General features: G+C 52.5%; 1 protein-coding gene across 1 annotated transcript in view; it reads right to left on the bottom strand.

The window, feature by feature from the left end:
* Positions 1-16,694: 16,694 nt before the first annotated feature.
* Positions 16,695-18,562, bottom strand: part of LOC149337106 (uncharacterized) — a 34,745-nt gene continuing 32,877 nt past the window's right edge. The window contains exon 6 of the mRNA XM_089554327.1: positions 16,695-16,880. Within this exon, the coding sequence (XP_089410453.1) occupies positions 16,695-16,880 (186 nt within the window). The remainder of the gene's footprint in view (positions 16,881-18,562) is intronic.

The following is an 18,562-nucleotide window of genomic DNA, read 5'->3' on the forward strand; positions in this document are numbered from 1 at the left end:
GCTAGGGATCATTTTTAAGTACATAGCGTCTGGTGCTGTGCCTTCCTGTGAACTGCATACATCCCCATTGCAAAATATTTCAATACTGCAAGCTGCGAAAAAGTTGCCCCAAAAATGCAAGCAGATGAATTAGATTCAATCACCAAGAAGACTTTTGCTGCCCATTGATACGGAGCTGCCATGCTCCTTCTTAGGTTGCCATCCGGTATTCCCTAAATCTGGAAGCTGAATACTTGCAGGGTTATGCGGATGGAAGGGCTCTACCTCATGGGAGCGCAGCAAAAGTTTCAAATGCTTCTGTGGGGCACACTGACGGTTCCCAGGAAACCTCAAGAGATATAACTTGTTGGTTTTTGTAAAATGAAGGCCACCCTTACCATCTCACGTTTCGGTGTACATTTCAACCATGCCGTGAGAGAAGGCATGAAGGAGGAAGTAAAAAAGAGAAAGATGTGCCGATGAGAATAATTTCAACCACCTGACGATCCTTAAAGACCACTTAAACCGCTCAGCACACGTGTGCCCTTGTGCTTCACCTGCGTCGAAACGTGACTGAGAAGGGAATGCAGTTCCCGGCGTACCTTAGTCAAAGAATTGTGCGCAAGAGTAACGACCGGATATCATACACAATCCAATGCCTCCAGCAATTTAATGCTTAAACACGACCTTCACCGGCATATCTTCATGAACACCCACTCTCAAGACAATACCTTGGTGGCCATCCAGCCCTGAAAATCTTGTTCCACAGCACCACTGCGAAGGAGAGAACCTATATGACTCCCTTCAAGCTCGTGTCCGTCAGAAAAGCTACGACCACCCTCGACGCTATGCTACCACAATAACGAAGCAAGCCTAGATGTTGCCGCGAACCTACAGCGTGCGAGAGAGTCCGACAGCTCGGCCAGCGACCCTTTAAGATTCAGCAGCGAACCGATTCCCGACGCTACAATTTGCATCAATCGAACATGAAATAGCCCGGTTGGCATGTAGAGCAGCGGGCAATGACTAGCCGCCCTGGCCTTTGTGAAAACCATATGCGCTTTTAGCCGCCGCGGTGGCTCAGCGGTTATGGTGCTCGGCTGCTGACCCAAAAGACGCGGGTTCGATCCCGGCCGCGGCGGCTAGAATTTCTTTGGAGGAGAAATTCTAGAGGCCCGTGTACTGTGCGATGTCAGTGCACGTTAAAGAACCCCAGGTGGTCGAAATTTCCGGAGCCCTCCACTACGGCGTCTCTCATAGCCTTAGTCGCTTTGGGACGTTAAACCCCATAAACCATAAACCATATGCGCTTTTATTCCGGGCCATCTAGGACGATTTGACAACTGCCCGAACAGGACTGTAAACTTATTCCTGACGGACAAACAGCATCCCAGAGCCAGCGCACACACCCAACAGTGTTGCATGCCAAGCGTCTTAAGGCATATTGGAGACAAAATGTAGACTTGTGTCTGCATTTTGAGTTTTCTTCTGCCTTCCTTTCTTTTACTTTCAAGCAATGGTCCAAAACTTTCCTCCAGAGGACTGCAGTGTCGGCGAGCGCTCTGACTAGATAATGTGTTTTGATTAAAACCGTTTTAGCGCTCTTTGCAGTGTTTTCTACACGAAAAACGAACAGAGCGGGCTTCAAGTACTGTGATGAAGTGGACATTTCAGAGCCCGGCTCTAAAGCCCTAGTTCATGGCTTGTACGTCGTTGTCGTTGTCGATGTGACCGGCAGAGCCATAGGAAAGCGGAGAGCACGGCGAATGATTATATTTGGGCGATAACGAAGAGACGGCGAGAATGAATAGGCAACGGAGGGATAGCGGTAGAAGAGAGTAAGGCGGTACGAAAGGTCTATCTAGAGCAGGAAGGTACGGGAGCGAGAAGGGTCGCGCTTATTTACCACCGGCTGTTACGTATTGACTTCCTAAACCAGCCTTCATGCTTAGAACGTGGACCGTAACCACCTGCGCGAAAAGCGACTGCGGTCAATGCGGCAGCAGGCAGCTACATCATCAGTCTCTCCGATTCAGACGTCACATGCTGGTGATGGTGGTAAAAACTTTATTGGATGCTCTGGGGCGAGGTTTAGAGGAGAGTGAAGGGTTTTACCGCTCCCTTGTCTGGTTGGTAGTCCTCATTCGGGCACACCAATGGCGGTAGCCGCTGGCCGCGCTCTTTGAACCAGAGCCCTCTGGAACTCCAGGTCCGAGCAGTTGGACAAGGACGCCTCCCAGCCACTCTTTCGTTGGCGGATTTACTATCTTTATTCCCGGAGTGTTTCTGAAAAATTGGCGGGGATTTAACCATGGTTACACCCAAATGTCGAGTGAAAGTTCTGCGCGTGGCTTTGCAAAGGTTTAACTTTGCATTTCGACGTTTTTTAGAATGAAGGAAGAACGTCTTGCGATCTGTAAAGTAATTTGCCACCGTACACATCTCACTTACACAGTGCACGCCGGTTACAACACGTTCAAAGGCCAAATCTATGCAAGTGTTCTACTCAGTGGTCGGCATGCCCGGACACAAGGTTAGCGTGAGGTTCAGATCTTTTTTTGCGTTCGACGAAGCGTTGTCCTTTTTGTGCATTCCTAGACAGACTGCCATACACGCCAATTTTATATAAGCCCGGAAAGAACTGACGTCATCCTCAGACACCTTGTTCTGTATCCCAACCGTCATATGGGGTAGGCGGCGCGGCTGCAGCGGGCGCCGTGGCATCATTTAGAGTGGTAGACTTTTTGGCCATTTCAGTGCGATGAAGACCGCCGCCTGACGCTTGCTGCGGCGGGCTTGCGTGGGCATGTTTGACTGCTTCATGTCTTCGTGTTATATACCTTAATACGAAGGCTTGTCAAAACACGGTGCTTGGGGTTTACCTGCGCCGGCGTCACTCTTCTCTTCGGTCTCTTCCGAAGTCTTTATGTTTTCCTCGGAACTGCGACGGGATAGGAGGAAGATATACTTGATTTCCGCGGACAAATGTAGCAGACGGTGCAGGGTTATAGCCCCATCAAGTGGCCATGAGCCCCTGGCGTTCGGCGACTTCTTGGGTTCTTTTTACTACACGAATCTGTGTGTCCGAGTCGGAACTCAGCAATGTGGCCTACCACTAGCCTGGATTAGAGAGCTGCAAACCTCGAGGAGCGGCGTCTTGAGGGCAAGCCCAGAGTATGTGGGAAAGAGTGGGATGTTGGAAACATAGTTGACAGGAAGGGCAGTAGACGCCAGGCTATATGCGGCCATATATCGCGGGGTTAGGGAAGGTGTTCGTTTGGAGTTGCCTCCACGCAACCTCTTGGGGTTTGGTGAGGGAACTATGTGCGGGGGATATAGAAGTCTGCCGAAGCGGTAGTGCATGGTTATGTCATGATATGTAACCATACGATCTCTCGCCATCCGCAGGAGGGGTGACACCACATCCGTGTCGACGAATCATCGGGCATAATTGTGGGCCGCCTAGTTCCCTGTATGGTATGAGTGCGCAGCGACCCAGATCAATTGGATCGGGCGGAGTTGGAGGTTGATGGAGAGGAATAGGGATAGGGTGACAGGGGAGACCCGGCGTTTGGCGAAATTACGAATCGCAGATTTATTGTCGCTATGGCCGCCTCTTCGGCCTCTTCAGGCGATCTGACGGGAATGGAGCACGTAACCAGTGGCCGTCCACAACAGTTTACAACCGCTACCGAAAAAGCTTTGGGGTCGGCGTATTCGGTGGTGTCGACATAGACCGCTGTCCTATCTGTTAAATACTTTTTGTGCAGAGGCTTAGCCCTGTCCTTGCGGCGAGCGACATGATACTCTGGGTGCATGTTTTTAGGAAGAGACGTAACGATAAGGTTACTGTAGATATGATGCGGAAGCTGGGCCTTGTCGGCGACGGTCGTTTCGAAGCGTATTCCAAGCTTGTCGAGTATCTGAAGCCACGTGGAGGTGTGGGTGAGACGCTCGTACTGAGAAGTGAGATGAGCTTCTGAGAGCTCTGTCACGGTGTTCTAGACCCCTAATGCCAGTAGTTTCTAAGTGGGGGTAGATGAGGACCCGCTTTGTATGCCTGTCTAATAAGGCCGTCAACGCGGACCCGTTCCTGGCAGCTAAGGTAGAGGTAAGGGAGGGTATATGTTAGGCGACTGATAACTAACGCCTGAACAACACGTCGGAGGTCAGCCTCTCGCATGCTTCTACGTTTATTAGCAATGCGGCGAGTTAGACAAATCGTCTGCGAGGCAGAGACTAAGTTTAGCCAGAATGTAGGTGTTTTTCCGATTGCTCTGGATGGGGAGACCCAATACCCTAATGGTGGATACTTCGCGTATAGGCTGGTAAGTAGCAGTAATGCTGATGGCAGGATGGCTGTGGAGGCCTGGTTGACCTCGGATGAGCAGCAGCTCGGACTTCTGAGGGGAGCCGGACAAGTCGGCTCCGTCTACATGGCACTCAACGGCTTCGACCGCTTGTTGAAGAGTGGATTCACCCTCAGCATCGTTGCCTGTTGAAACCCAGAGGGTAATGTCATCTGAGTATAAGATATGGGATAGCAGGGCGATGGCGTGTAATTTAGAAGGTAGCCTGAGCTAGGCGTCATTGAATAGAAATGGGGAGAGAACGGGGCCCTGGGTGGTGCCATTGCTACCGAGGGTTATAGGGTCTGGAGGAGAGAGCCGAAGCTAAGGTCAGCTTTCACCAGAGAGGAAAGCGCGTGTATACTCGTAGGTACGGCGACCAGTATTCAGTAGGGAGAGGTTCGCGAGAATAGCTCCGTGCGAGACGCTGTCAAATGCTTTAGTTAAATCAAGCCCTAGAATAGCCTTTGTGCCCGCTCTAGTAGTGGGGCACAGTATCTCTCGTGAGAGGTGGAGCATAACGTCTTGCGTAGAGAGATTTGAGCGGAAGCCCATCATGGTGCCAGGTAGGAGATGGTTGCCTTCAACGTGATGATTGAGACGGTTGAGAATGACGTGCTCCATCAGTTTTCCAGCACAGGACGTGAGGGAGAGGGGCGGAGGTGTTCGAGAGCTAGTCGTTTGCCTGACTACGGTATGAAAGTCACGCGTGCATATTTTCATGCTGCGGGTATTTCACCCTTTCTCCAGCAATCATTCATAACGGAAATGACGGCCTCAATGAACGGGTCATCTAAATTACAGAGAGTTTTGTTGGAAATGCCGTCCGGTCCAGTGGCAGAGTTAAGCCGTGCTGAGTCAGAGCGAATCTTGCCTCAGCCTCCAAAATCTCCGCATCGAGGGCAGGGTTGGCACCAACCATGAAGGGCGTAGAGGGTCCGGGGAAGTAGTATTGAGATAGCGTACACGAAGTTCATCGAGAAAATCCTGGTCTTAGCCGCGGTGTTGATGGACTATGCGGGAAATGCTGTCTTGTTGGGAAGTTTTGCAGCCGTCTGGGTCTAAAAGGTATCGAAGGAGGAGCCAGGTGCAGGTTAGCCCTAGCTGTTAACGCATGTTGTCAAAAACGTGACCCCATTGCTGGGTAGTCAGTGCGATAGTGTGCGCCTCAATCTGTCTATCTGAGCTACTCGACGCCGAAGCGTTCTACTGTGGCGCTGTTTTTTCCAGCGGTTTTGCATGCTTTTGCGGACCTGCCATAGGTGCAGGAGACGGATGTCTCTATTGGATTAATCAGCCGTGATAGGAGATTCTTTAGTAGTAGCAGAGACATCTGCCTGCAGTTTGGAGACCCACTCGTCCAGGTTATTAATCCGGGTAGGGGCGTTCTGAGCTCATAGAAAACGAAACTTGTCCCAATCCGTGATTAGGGTCGGGCGACCTTTCCGATGAAACGGGGCCCTGCTGAAGGTGGTCGCGAGGAGGTATCGGTCGCTGCCGAGGGTATTCCCAGTGTTGAGCCACCGATCCATCAGCACGTTCTAACAGAATGTCAGATTAGGTGAAGTGTCAACAGGCACGCTGTTTCCTACGCGGGTGGGAGTGTGATGGTCTGTAACAAGGGTGAAGCCCAGTTCCTTTGCTCGTAGCCACAGATTGTTACCCTTTCGGTTGGCGGTGCGGTAACTCCAAGGCATTTGAAATCTCCTACAATTAGGAGACTTGAATGGCGCGCGAGCTTGTTGACACAGGAAAGAAGGGGGGTGAAGTCGCGTCTTGTCTTTTGGAGAGCTATAAAGGTTGAGAATGAAGGGACTTTGGTCGCCCCTTTTACGAGGGAGGAGTTCGAGCAAGACGCACTCGACGTCAACGTCGTCTAAGGAGTGTTGGGCGGCCGTCAGGTTGCGTTGGATCAAAATAGCGGTGTCGGGAGCGGTGACATCTAGGGGAGAGTATGGTTTATAGCTGGGTAGTTTCACTGGGCCATGAGTTTCCTGGAGGGCGATGATATCAGGGGGATGTCCAATTTTTGGACATCCTGCTGCAGGTTGCCTCGCTTCCGGCGAAACCCCCTGCAGTTCCATTTCCACGTATTAAGTAGGTGGTGGGGCGCCATAGTGAAGTGTGGGTAAAGCTAAGGGAGGTTTGAGGGTTGGCGCGTGCGGAAAGTGACCATATGGATTAATTCACCCCGTGTGGAGGGCGGTCGTTGCGTCTACCCTAGCTTCAAGGCCGGTGACGCGTATTTGGATTTGTTGCATGAGGGTATTAAGTTGTTGTTGGATTTGGTGCTGCATTTGTTCTTGGAACTAGAGAGTTTGTTATTGGATTTGTCGGCAGAACTCAGCAAATTTTCCTTCGAGCTTAGCATCAATTTTAGCATCTAATTTTTCCTCTAGGGGAGCCTCAAATTCCTCGATGTCGGCAAAATTAATGTCGTGTTCTGAGCAGGATGTAGCTTTCCTCTTAGAAGATGGACTGGAGGTAGTATTTTTGGGTTGCGCGGCAGCAGATGGGGGCGCTTGAGGTGAGATGGTAGGAACAGGTTGAAGTGGTAGAGTGGTATTTGTTTGAGGTGGTGGATCAGCTGCAGTGGGTAGAGGCTTTAAAGAAGCGTTTTCTTGTTGCAGTCTATGGTTGCTAGCTTTAAGGGCTGTTATCTCGTCGCGCAGGGCTTGAAGCTCTGAATCGCGAGACTGAGAGTGCTGAGAGTGAGTAGCGACAACTGCTCAGCTCACCTGATTTTTCGTGGAGGGCTCTCGGTGAGGAGACGACTTGGAGTCCAGATGTGGGATGGACCGGAAGCGATTCCGGCTGGAGCACCGGTAGTAGGAGGAGGTGCGGTTGGAATCCATTTTGGCCGAGGTGTTTTCTGCCCCTAGGCGACGGGTCCGGGATCGGGAACGATGGGAGGTGGAGACATTGTCTGATGTAGCTTGTAGGTGGCGTTTCAGTACGACAGGAGGCACTTTGTACCGGCGTTTACACTTGGCGGAACCAGTCTGGTGAGGACCAGAACAAACTACACAAGTGGCGGTGCATTCATGGGCCTCGTCGGGGTCGCAAGCTCCGCAGTGAGGACACTTGGAGAGCTTGGGAGACGGGCAAACGTCCTCTCGGTGTCCCGTTTTCTGACAGTTAAGGCAGGCTTCCACTTTACTCTTGAAGATGTAGCAGCGCACAGCACTGCCGGCGTAGAAGACTTGGCGAGGGACCTTTGTCCCTGCGAAAGTGATAACAATAGATTGGATCTTGCCTAAACGGCGGGCGTAGAGAATGCATTGTTCTGGATTCTGGGATATCAAGTACTCCATGATTTCCTCCTGGGTCTCATTCACGTATTGACGGTGGTTGATACCTCATGACGTATGCGCCTGGTGGGGCCCAATAGGTGGCAACTAGGTAGCTTGTCGGACCCAGGATGATTTCCTGGAGCTTCGTGTAAGTGATGGCGCGGTCCCGGTTCGGGGTGCTGAAGGTGAGGGTGTTGTAAACGAAATTCACCCGAAGGTGGTCCTCTGCGGTATTAGAGTAGGTCAAACGAAGGCGTGAGGTGATTGCTCTGGGCAGAGCGTGCCACCCCAGCCACGCAGATTCAGGCCCCCGCGAGGGCGAATGATGACTTTAAAGTCTTCAAGAGGGAAACGTGGCAGCGACGGAGCGCCACGAGGTATCTCACGTGACGTGGAGGGAGGTAGCTGATGGGACGCGGTATGCTGTGCGGACGCGGAAGGCGACTCCATCAGCGGTCGCTTGGGAATGCATTTCGATGAAGCGGCGGTGTCGCATTCGTAGTAGCGGGCTACGTAGGTTCAGTCCGTGTATATATAATCTCGAGGAGCTAAATCCTCCCCATCTACGGTGACGACGTCCATGCTTGGCGAAGCACAGGACCCGGCTACGAAGCGGAGCCTACGCCAGCGGCGGTAGGCTTAGCGAGGCTGGCGCTGGACTCGGTGGAAAGAAGTGTCCATGAAGGTCACAAAAATGGAGTGCCGGTTCCAAAAATGGGCTGGGCAGGTGCCGGACACCTTCATGAACTTTGGGGGGCACAATAAAATTCGGCGGAGGGTCAAAAGTTGGACAAAGTAGGAAAAATGGTCGGAGGCGGAAACAAACTCGCTGCAACGCGTTCTCGCAGGGAGAAGTAGACGTGGGAGAGTACGCCGCAACTTGGCAAGGGTGCCACCCTGCCGCTGTACGCCACTGAGGAGCGTTCGCTCAGTGAGATACTTTAGAAGCCCTGTCGAACAAAGCGGCAATGCTTCGCATTCCACTCTCGAGGGTAGCTTGATCGTCGTCCATATTTTCTGCTACAATACATATGGAAATCAAGCTTGACCGACGCACCGCAGGCGTCGGTCAAGCTTTTTACCACGTTGTACAGTGCATGCGGTGTTTCAAGGACATGATACCTGGTATTGCACCTAAACCTGTGAGTTATACGAAATAGGCTTTTTGAGTTAGAACAGAGCTTCCTTCAGCATAGCAGTGTCAGCGGTGGTGAGCATCAGAGAGCAGCTAAGACGGGTTAACTAGAAGGGTGGTTAACTACTGCTAAATAAACTCCTTACCTATTGCAGTTACGCTTCACAATTATTGAGAGGCATGTACGCCACCGTAAGTAATATTCACGTCACATTCAAGAGTTTCGAAAAACTATGCTCTTTACCCCTGTAGCGCAAAGAATTTTGCGCCCGGTAACGACACAAGGCGAGACAAAGCAGCTGGAAAACGCGCTGGCCACGCCTCCGAGAGGTGTCGCTACAGTGCCCAATATTCCAGAGCACTGTAGTGTGGCTCAGCAGCGCGCCTGTCTGCAGCGCCCTGGTGGGAGCGGTGATTGGGCCAGCTTGTTAAGAGTGCGCCGCTTTTTGAGCTCCTCTGATGGCATTTAATTCATGTTAAACCCGCGATTAACCGTTATCTCATGAATATTAGTCGCCGCCATTGGCAGGAGCCCCTTTTCTTGAGTAGCGTTTGCCGCTTCCTTCTTCATTTGTATAAGACTATAGCATAAGACAGGCGGCAACCCAGCGACAGCTTTCATTCGACTTAGCGTGCTGCATGTGGCAGAGCGTAAGCACTTGGTAATATTTTCCTAGCGGATACTTATCAGATGAGCCGCCACGCTGGCTCAGTGGTTACGGCGCTCGGCTGCTGACCCGAAAGACCCGGGTTCGATCCCGGCCGCGGCGGACGAATTTCGATAAAGGCGAAATTCTAGAGGCCCGTGTACTGTGCGATGTCAGTGCACGTTAGGGAACCCCAAGTGGCCCAAATTTCCTGAGCCCTTCACTACGGCGTCGCTGATAGCCTGAGTCGCTTGAGAGCCTGAAAACCCGATAAACCTTTTCGGATACAAAGTTACGGATTGTTTTCGAATATGCTTCTTTATGCCCTGCTTTAGGTTCACCACGCTTTCAGGATAGTACTCTCCTATCTTTCCTGACACTAGGAGCTGGAATGATTGAATACTTGAAAACATTTTATTGAATGAGAGCGACAGCAATCATGCAAGCATTGCGTAAAAAGGACGTAGAATAAATCTATGTAATGCTGCTGCAGAGCATCTGCGCCGCGACGAAGTTTTCTAGCTCTCTGTGCAAGTGAAGACTGCACGTCGAGGCAATAGTACAATACAGGAAAACTTATGAAACACGAACTGGAAAGGGTTTAACGTTAGAGGACGCAATCCAGGCTTACAAGAGGTACTCAAGCCTTTTGGAGTTGGAACACTTGGGGATGTAAGTAGAGTCCAACCTACATATATTCAACTCCTAGGGGAACCCGAAGTAGTTTGATATTCCTGTGATTCATATATAAAAATGGCTTTAGCTATGCTTATTAGGAATGCTAGAAGAGGAATGAATTGCCCCGACGCAAGTGACGCGACCGTTTCATGGAGAGAGAGAGAGAGAAAACTTTATTTACAAAGGAATTCGGGGCACGCCCCAGGGTCCCCGCACGACCCCACTGCACTCAAGTGTTTATGTTCCTGAGGTCCATAACACTGGCAGCACGGCCGGTGGCGATGGTCTGCACGGCCGGGTCCTCCGAGTGCAGCAGGGTCTCCCAGTCCTCCCAGGTCTTGAGGTTCTCTAGGTCCCGCGGGGGAGGACCCGCCGGGCAGAGGGAAAGGATGTGGAGGGAAGAAGCGAAGGGTTCTGGGCATAGGACGCAAGCAGGAGTGGGGAAGGAGGGATGATAGTGGGTTAGGGTAAGGGGCGAGGGGAGAGTATGTGTTTGTAATCTGCGCCAGAGTGTTGCGTGTCTGTTATCTAGGGAGGGGTGGGGCGGCGGGTAGAGCTGGCGACAGGCTCTGTATGCCTGGGTCAGCTCACTGAATGAGTACATGCGATCCTTCGTGAATCCCCGATCCGAGGCCACCTGAGCCCGGCTTAAAGAACCTCGGGCTAAAAGGTTGGCGGCCTCGTTTCCGGGATTCCCGGAGTGCGCAGGCACCCATATCAGCTCCACTTGGCGGGGCGGGGGTGCATCGGGCGAGTCCAGTATGCCAAAAGCAGGGACATGAACTCGGCCTCGAGCAGAATTAGAATCGCAGTTTTAGAGTCAGTTAAAATATACCTGGCTTCCGTGCGGGTTATAGCAAGTGCAATGGCGGCTTCCTCTGCAGCCTCTGGGGACGTATCTGGAGGGAGAGGTAGTGTGAGGAGGGTGGATGAAGAGGAGTCCACCGCAGCTGCTGTCGCTTCATCACCCGTGCAGGCAGCGTCCACCCATACGGCGTCCGGCTGGGGGCCGTACGCTCGATGGAGTGCCTTCGCACGGGCTCTGCGGCGCTGCTCATGGTGGGACGGGTGCATATTCCTCGGGAGCGGCCTGATGAGAAGCTCTCGGTGAAGGGATCGTGGGATGGCGAGAAGGGTTGGGTCGTTGGCCGGTATTTTGATTCCCAGGGAGTAGAGGATATACCGACCTGTGAAAGTTTTTGTGAGCCTGATGTATTGGGCCTGTCGGTGGGCCTCCACCAGTTCCCCGATCGTGTTGTGGAGGCCCAGGCCTAGTAATCTGTCTGTGGGTGTGTTCAGGGGAAGATGAAGTGCTACCTTGAATGCCTTGCGAATCAAAGCATCCAAAGCGTTTATGTCATGTTTGGATAGTTGGAAGTATGGGGTAGTGTACAGTACACGGCTGAGGACAAAGGCATGAATGAGGCGACATAGGTCGCGCTCCTTCATGCCTCTATGATGTCCCGAAACCCTGCGGATGAGGTGCGATATCGCGCCTGCAACCTGCTTGAGTTTCTTGAGGGTAGTGGTGTTTTTGCCATCGTTCTGGATGTGCAAGCCCAATACACGGAGGGTGCCAACCTCAGGTACTGGGTAACCATTCAATTCAATGGCAATGGGGGAGCGGGGACAGCGGTGGTTCTTAGGCCGGATGAGGAGCAGTTCGGACTTCTCTGGGGAGCAAGACAGTCCGATGGTCCGTGCGTAATTTTGGGTGACGGTGGCTGTTTCCTGTAAGGTGTTCTCTATGTCGCCGTCACTGCCGTGGGTGGTCCACAGGGTGATATCGTCGGCATAAAGAGTGTGGTTGAGGTGGGGAATAGTTGCCAATTTCCGGGCGAGGGGTATGAGGGTTATGTTAAAGAGAAAGGGGGAAAGGACAGACCCTTGAGGGGTGCCGATACTCTGAAGTGTGTAGGAGGTGGAAGACAGAGGGCCGAAGTGTATCTCAGCCGTGCGGTCAGTCAGGAATGCTTGAATGTAGGCATACGTGCGCACACCCACATTCAATGGGGATAGAGCAGTCATGATCGCCTGATGTTCAATGCGATCAAAAGCTTTGGAGAGATCCAAAGCTAAGACTGCCTTGGTGTGACCTGGAAGAAGCGGGTCAAAAAGGTCGTGTATGAGTTGCAGCATGGCATCCTGTGCGGATAGATGAGGGCGGAATCCCACCATGCTATGCGGGTAGAGATTGTTGTCCGCCATGTGACTTGTGAGTCTCGCTAACACAACATGCTCGAGGAGCTTCCCGAGGCATGAGGTTAGCGAAATCGGGCGAAGGTTTTGAATGGTGAGTGGTTTGTTGGGTTTTGGTATAAATATTACCTTCGCGTGGCGCCAGGACTGCGGGAGGTTACCCTCCCTCCAGCACTGGTTGAAGTATTTCGTAATGTGGGTGATCGATTGGTCATCCAGATTACGGAGCATGGAGTTTGTGATTTGGTCTGCACCAGGTGCGGAGTTGGCGCGGAGAGTCAGGAGGGCCGCTCTGACTTCCGTCTCCGTGATGTCGGTGTCGAGTGTTGGATTTGCTTGTCCTGTGTAGTGCGGTAGAGGTATGGGGCCGCCTGGAGATGTGTACATGGTTTGAAGTGTGTCTAGAAGGGTGTCGGGATCGTCAGTGTGTTCATGTGTGAGGCGTGTCACGTGGTGCTGTGCTGCTGATTTGGTGCGTGTGGGGTCAATGAGGTGTCGGAGGAGTTGCCATGCACGTTTGCTGGACAGGTTTCCGGCGATGCCGTCACATATCTGTCCCCAGTTGGATCGACAGAGCTCCTCAGAGTGCTGTTGGATTTGTGTCTGCAGCGCGGCCCGCCGCTTTTTAAGCGTTCTGTTGTGTTTGTTGCCTTTCCAGCGTTCCAGGATGCTGTGATAAGCCTCCCAGAGGTGGGCTAGGCGTGTGTCAAGGGTCGATGTTTTGGTTGTAGTTTCAATGTGTCGCGTTTTGTGGTGAACGTCATGCTTGAGTGATTGCACCCATGCATCGATGTCTGCGATGGGAGTGTCTGGGAGGGCGGTGCGTGCAGCGCGAAAGGCATCCCAGTTAATGAGTTCGTGTGTCATATTTGCGTGACGGGGTGGTTTGTATGGGACAGTGATTTGTATAATGTAATGATCACTGCCCAGTGTATGTTGTGTTCTGTTCCAGGTAGCGCCGCGGATACAGCGGCTCAGCGTCAGGTCCGGACTGGTGTCCATGCTGACACTGTTGCCGATTCGCGTAGGCGTCTGAAACGTGTTGTGCACAGTGAGTTGGAGGTTCTGCAGGAGCAGCCAGAGCCTGCGACCTCGATGTGTCGTGGTTGTGTATCCCCAGTCAGTATGCTGACTGTTGAAGTCCCCACCGATGAGTAGGGGATGTTTCCCTGCTAGATGGTGTAGCTTTCGCAGAAGTGATTCTAGCGGGGCCATCGGCAGGGACGGGGGGTGGTATATGTTTGCTATAAATATAGAAGGAAGTGAATGTGTGTGACGTATAATTTCCCTGATCACGCAGGGCGTCTCAGACGTAATGTGATGAGTTTTGTAGGTGAGGCTGCGGTGGATGAGTGTGGACGCCCTGGGTGTGTTAGTGGTATCCGAGTGTGTAGATGTGTAGCTGGGGAGGGTTGCTCGGTGTGCAGTCTCCTGGAGAAGAAGTATGTGCGGCGTGGGTGTGATGGTGGGAAGGAGAAGTTGCAGAGGTGCGCGCTTTGCCCGGAAGCCGCGGCAGTTCCAAGTTATAATGGGGAGATAATTAGTGTTCCCCCCGCCATATTGGATGGTGGGGGGATTGAGGAGGGTATTAAGACGGGTGTCAATTGGTATGTGTGGCTCAGGGAAGGTGTTTTGTGCTTGTGGAGGTAGGATGGGGGGAGTGGAGGGGGTTTGAAGTTGGGTGAAGCGATGGGTAAGATTATGCTCCACGAGCACCGTCATCTTGGTAAGCATAGCGTCCATGCGCTGCTCAAATTTTTCGGTGAGGGCGGCGGCAAGGTGATTGAATCTGGCCTCGAGGCGGGCGTCTAGCTCCTTTAGTTTATGCTCAAATTTTGCTTCGAGTGCTGCTAATTTAGCGTCTATTTCTGGGGGCACGGGAGGGGGTGTGGCGTCTGTGGTGCGCTGTTTCTTTGCAGGAGGGGTGCTCGAAGTGTCTGTGGATGATGAGCTCGAATTAATGACAGGGGGTGCGGGTTGAGGGGGCATGGAGGGGGCGGGGGTGCTTAGGAGAGAGGAAAGGCGGCTTACCTCGTCACGCAAGGCCTTGAGTTCCTGGTCTCTCGGGTCTGCCTGGGAGGACTGGGGTGGTGGGGGTTGACGGGTGATTTTGCCGGAAACACGGTCTGCCCAGGTGAGACGCGTGGCGTTCTTGCTGCCATTCTGCCGGCTTGTAGAAGGCGACCGGGAAGCCGTCGAGCTGCGTCTGCTGGCTGTGCCTGGTTCATCGCAGCGGGAAAGCCGTGATGTACCCGGAGGAGAGAGAGCGTTCTTCGGGGACGCTAGTTTGCGGCCCCGTCCCTTGCAGTTCCCGGTGCCGGTCATATGAGGGCCTCCGCAGAGAATGCAGCTGGGGGTGCATGAGGGCACATCTTCCTTTGGGTGGGACTGCCCACAGCGGGGCCACTTATGGGATCTTGGCTGGACACACACGTCTTCCCGGTGACCAGGGACGCGGCAGTTAGTGCAGGCGTCTATATGCCCTCGATAGGGTGTGCACCTGTGGAGGGCTCCTCCAGAAAGGACGGCGCGTGGGACAGGTCCAGCTCGGAAAGTGATTAGGATGGAACGCATGGAGCCCATTCGGCGGGCGTCCACGATGAGGGCGTCTGGGTTGCCGGTGATCAGGTCTTGCAGGAGCTCTGTCGGGGTCTCATTCCAATAAGCATTGGAGATGACTCCGCGTACCGCTCCATCCGGCGGGGCTATGTAAGCTGCGACGGCGAAGTCCTTGCCTTGGTTTTTGATGCTGGTTACGCTAACCAGGGCAAGCGCGTCAGCTTTTATGGGCGTGCTTACGGTGCACGTATTGTTTACGGGGTGTACCCTGATTTGGGTATGCGTTGGTTCGTGTAGCTGGGACGCCGCTTGAAGGATGGCTTCCCGTAGTTGTCGGGGTGGAAGCAGGTCCAGCTGCAGCCCGCCTCGTGATCTGAACACGACCTTGTAGTCTGCAGCAGGAAGCGGCGGCTGCTGCCACGAACGCTGCGCAGCTGTGCGCGTTGCTTGTAGGTGCGCTGACTTGTCAAGGCGCGCAGACTTGGGGGCACCGGTAGCAGAGGCTGCGGCCTCCTGGCTTCGGGATGGTGAAAGGACGTCCTTGATGCGGGCAGGCACACTAAGAATGTGCGTCCAGTCCCTTGGGTCGTAGTCGTGGGGGTTAAGAACCTCTCCCTACACCTGCACCTCCATGATGGTGTTGGTGGCGGAAGCGTCCGACGCAGTAGGCCTAGCTCCCAGCGGAGTGAGGCCTAGCTCAGGCGAAGAGGTCACAAAGGGCCGTGGGTGCCCGAAAAATGGCTTAGGTGGGCCAAAAATTGATGGCGTGCGGCACTCACATTCGTAGATCAGTGGATGGTGAAATTTGGGCCGATGATGCTGGCGATTGGCGAATTCCGCTGTCTTTGTGCGGAGCCGATGTGGGGTGCGTCTGTACTACTCGGCCCCCTAGCGGCCAAACGTTTCATGGACGTGCCGCTCGATGGCATGCTGTCAGCGCGCCGCTCACTGGGCGTTTCTTGGCCTAACCTCCTGTGCAGGCCAACAGAAGAGTGTTGGATAATGCAAGCTTCCTCATTACGAATTAACAAACCAGACCTACCATTTCACCGATGTTATTAGCGCGTCAATCACCGTTCCACTAACCGCAGTTTTAAGGCTCAAAAGAACAAATGGCCTGGGTAAGGAAACATTGCGGAAATAAATAAAGGGAAACATGCAGCGCACGCAGTGAAGGACGCTGAAAGGATATTAGCATCACGTTTTGCTTTAAAACGAAATGTAGACCCCTTAGAAAGGAGGAAAACAAATACCAAAGTCGAAATTTGGTGGCTGTGCTTTTCAGAGATGAAAATTTGATCCCTTTCTGGCTGCCAAAACAGTTGTTGCATTCTGAAAAAAACAGAGGCATTGTATTTATTGCGGTACATTTCAAACACCCACAGCCTAGGATATCACTTTCAGTAATCAAGAAACACTGCTTCCTGTTTCAGGTACCTCAAAAGAAAGAGGGCGGCGATGCAACGTGCTTCAATGATATGATGCTTGCCAATCTCTTCAGGAGCTCCGTGAATCCGGCAGTAAGACGTCGCCGCTGATTCCCAAGAATGATAACTAACATAGAGACTACATGCAACATGAAAAGCGTGGAAAGAAGCAGACCTAATAATCTTTCATCAAGGACGACCTAACAAAATGGTGTTGGAATAAAATATGAAAATTTCCTCCTGGTTTAAAACGAGCATGCACCAACTAATGACAAGCACATAATTTCCTAATGCATTTCTTACCAGCAGCCCCCAGCATTCTCGGTCAGCGTCATGCTGACAAAGATGCGAATCGGTTAAGGTGGTCTGCTTCAATGCATATCCAGAGAGCACAGTTCAATGCACTACACTTGCTCTACAATTTATTATTAAAATTTTCGTTTCCTCTTTCCCTCTTGAATAGGCTTGGCTGCTGCGACTCTGGCGAATTTCTTGGACGAGTTGCTCTCCCCTGGGCAGGACGCTTCATTGTAGATCTCGAAGGCGAGATCGAAGAAAGCCCAGCCCACTCTCCTGAACACCTTGTTATCGAGGTCAAGCAGAAATCGTCGCAACTGCAAACGTAGGAAAAGTTGGTATGTTAGACGTGGGCTTGATTGCAGGGCGCGCAACCAAAGAACTCTACGTACAGTAACATCAGTAAATAAATCATCATTAAAATTCGCACCCTATTGTTCGCAGTAAAGTTATAACCACTCAATGCAGCTAAAATGTAGTACTTGAAACACTCCACTGCACAGTACTTCACCTTGCCTTATCATCGTCGTCATCAGCTACCCAACAACGTTCACTGCAAATTCCTCCATCCTGCGTATCCACTTACCGTGTCCTGCGTCATATGCGGCCATCTTCTACCCGCTAACTTCCACACATCCTCTGCCCGTTTGACTATCGGCCCCTCTTCCTATATTGGTCTTAGATTTCATTCTAATTAATTCCCTACCGAACAATCGGGTATGTTTTCTCGGCATTAAAAATTCCCTGCCTTTATGCCCACTTTATGTGCGCTGGGTGGACGCCGCGTGTGGTACAGACCGTTCAGTAGCTGTGGCTTATCATCCAGCAGCCTCCCCATTTACCCATTTCATAGACCCACCTTGTACCCCGGAAGAAGCAGAGGAAGCAGCTATAGCAATAGCCATTGCCCAAACCAATGCAGCTTATATACTAAGCGATTCCAAAACTGCCATTCTTAACTTCGCCCGCGGACGCGTCCATCCCCCTGCGTGGCAGATATTGAGAATGTGCACCCTAAATCCCGATAGGCGTATTGAGCTCGTGTGGGTGCCGGCTCACTCTGGCAATCCCGGAAATGAGGCCGCCGATAACATAGCCCGAGGACTTATTTGCCGGGCAAATGGCGACCCCAGCCGGGATTTCTCGAGGGAGCGGGCACACACGTTCTCAGAACTAACTCAACCAGCACGCCTTGCCCGTCGACTCTATCCCCCTCCCCACCCCCGCCTATCCCACTCCCAACAAATCCTCTGGAGGCGACTCCAGACCCGAACTCTTCCTACCCCTCAGCTTCTATCCCACTTCCGCCATGTTTCCCCCGAGTGCACTCTCTGCGGAGAACCGCACGCCACCCTAGACCACATCCTCTTCGGCTGCCCTGCCGATCCTCCCCCGCAGGGACAGCCCGCCATCGGTACATGGGAGGAATGGGAGGCTCTCCTTGCGTTGCAGGACCCGGACGCGCAACTTCGCTGTGTGAACCGGGGTGCCAGTGCCATGGCCCTACGTGGCCGGGACACATGCGCGTAATGTGAGGGCTGTGCGGTGGCCCTGAGACCTTGTACGGTCCAAACTCACTTGCTCAATAAAGTTTTCCATCCATCCAAGGCTTTATTTCAGCGCCTTAATCCTTCATCTTTCTTTATGCCCACAGGAGTTCCCTGTTTAATTTGTCGCACGCACCGCTCGGAACCAGGAAGGCTGAAAAAATTCAGGGGGCACTTTGTGTAAAGTGCGTAGAGGCCAAAGCCTTTACCGCACCACTGACTGCCTCTGTGGCACTGGTGACGTCACCATTGGATGACGTCACGCATAATTGAGTACTAATTACGATGTAATGTCAAATTACTAATTAATGACCATTTATTTATTAATGGCTAAATACTAATTAATTGTTAATTAATGACGCATAAGCTTCGCCTTTAGGAGTGCAACTCGACAGAGTGCTGTAGCGCTGCCAGGGAGTCCACGGAACGCCACCACCCGTTCGGCGCGATGC

The sequence above is a fragment of the Amblyomma mixtum genome, chromosome 7, assembly GCF_055824585.1.
Source record: "Amblyomma mixtum isolate Tamu chromosome 7, ASM5582458v1, whole genome shotgun sequence".
Taxonomy (NCBI): domain Eukaryota; kingdom Metazoa; phylum Arthropoda; class Arachnida; order Ixodida; family Ixodidae; genus Amblyomma; species Amblyomma mixtum.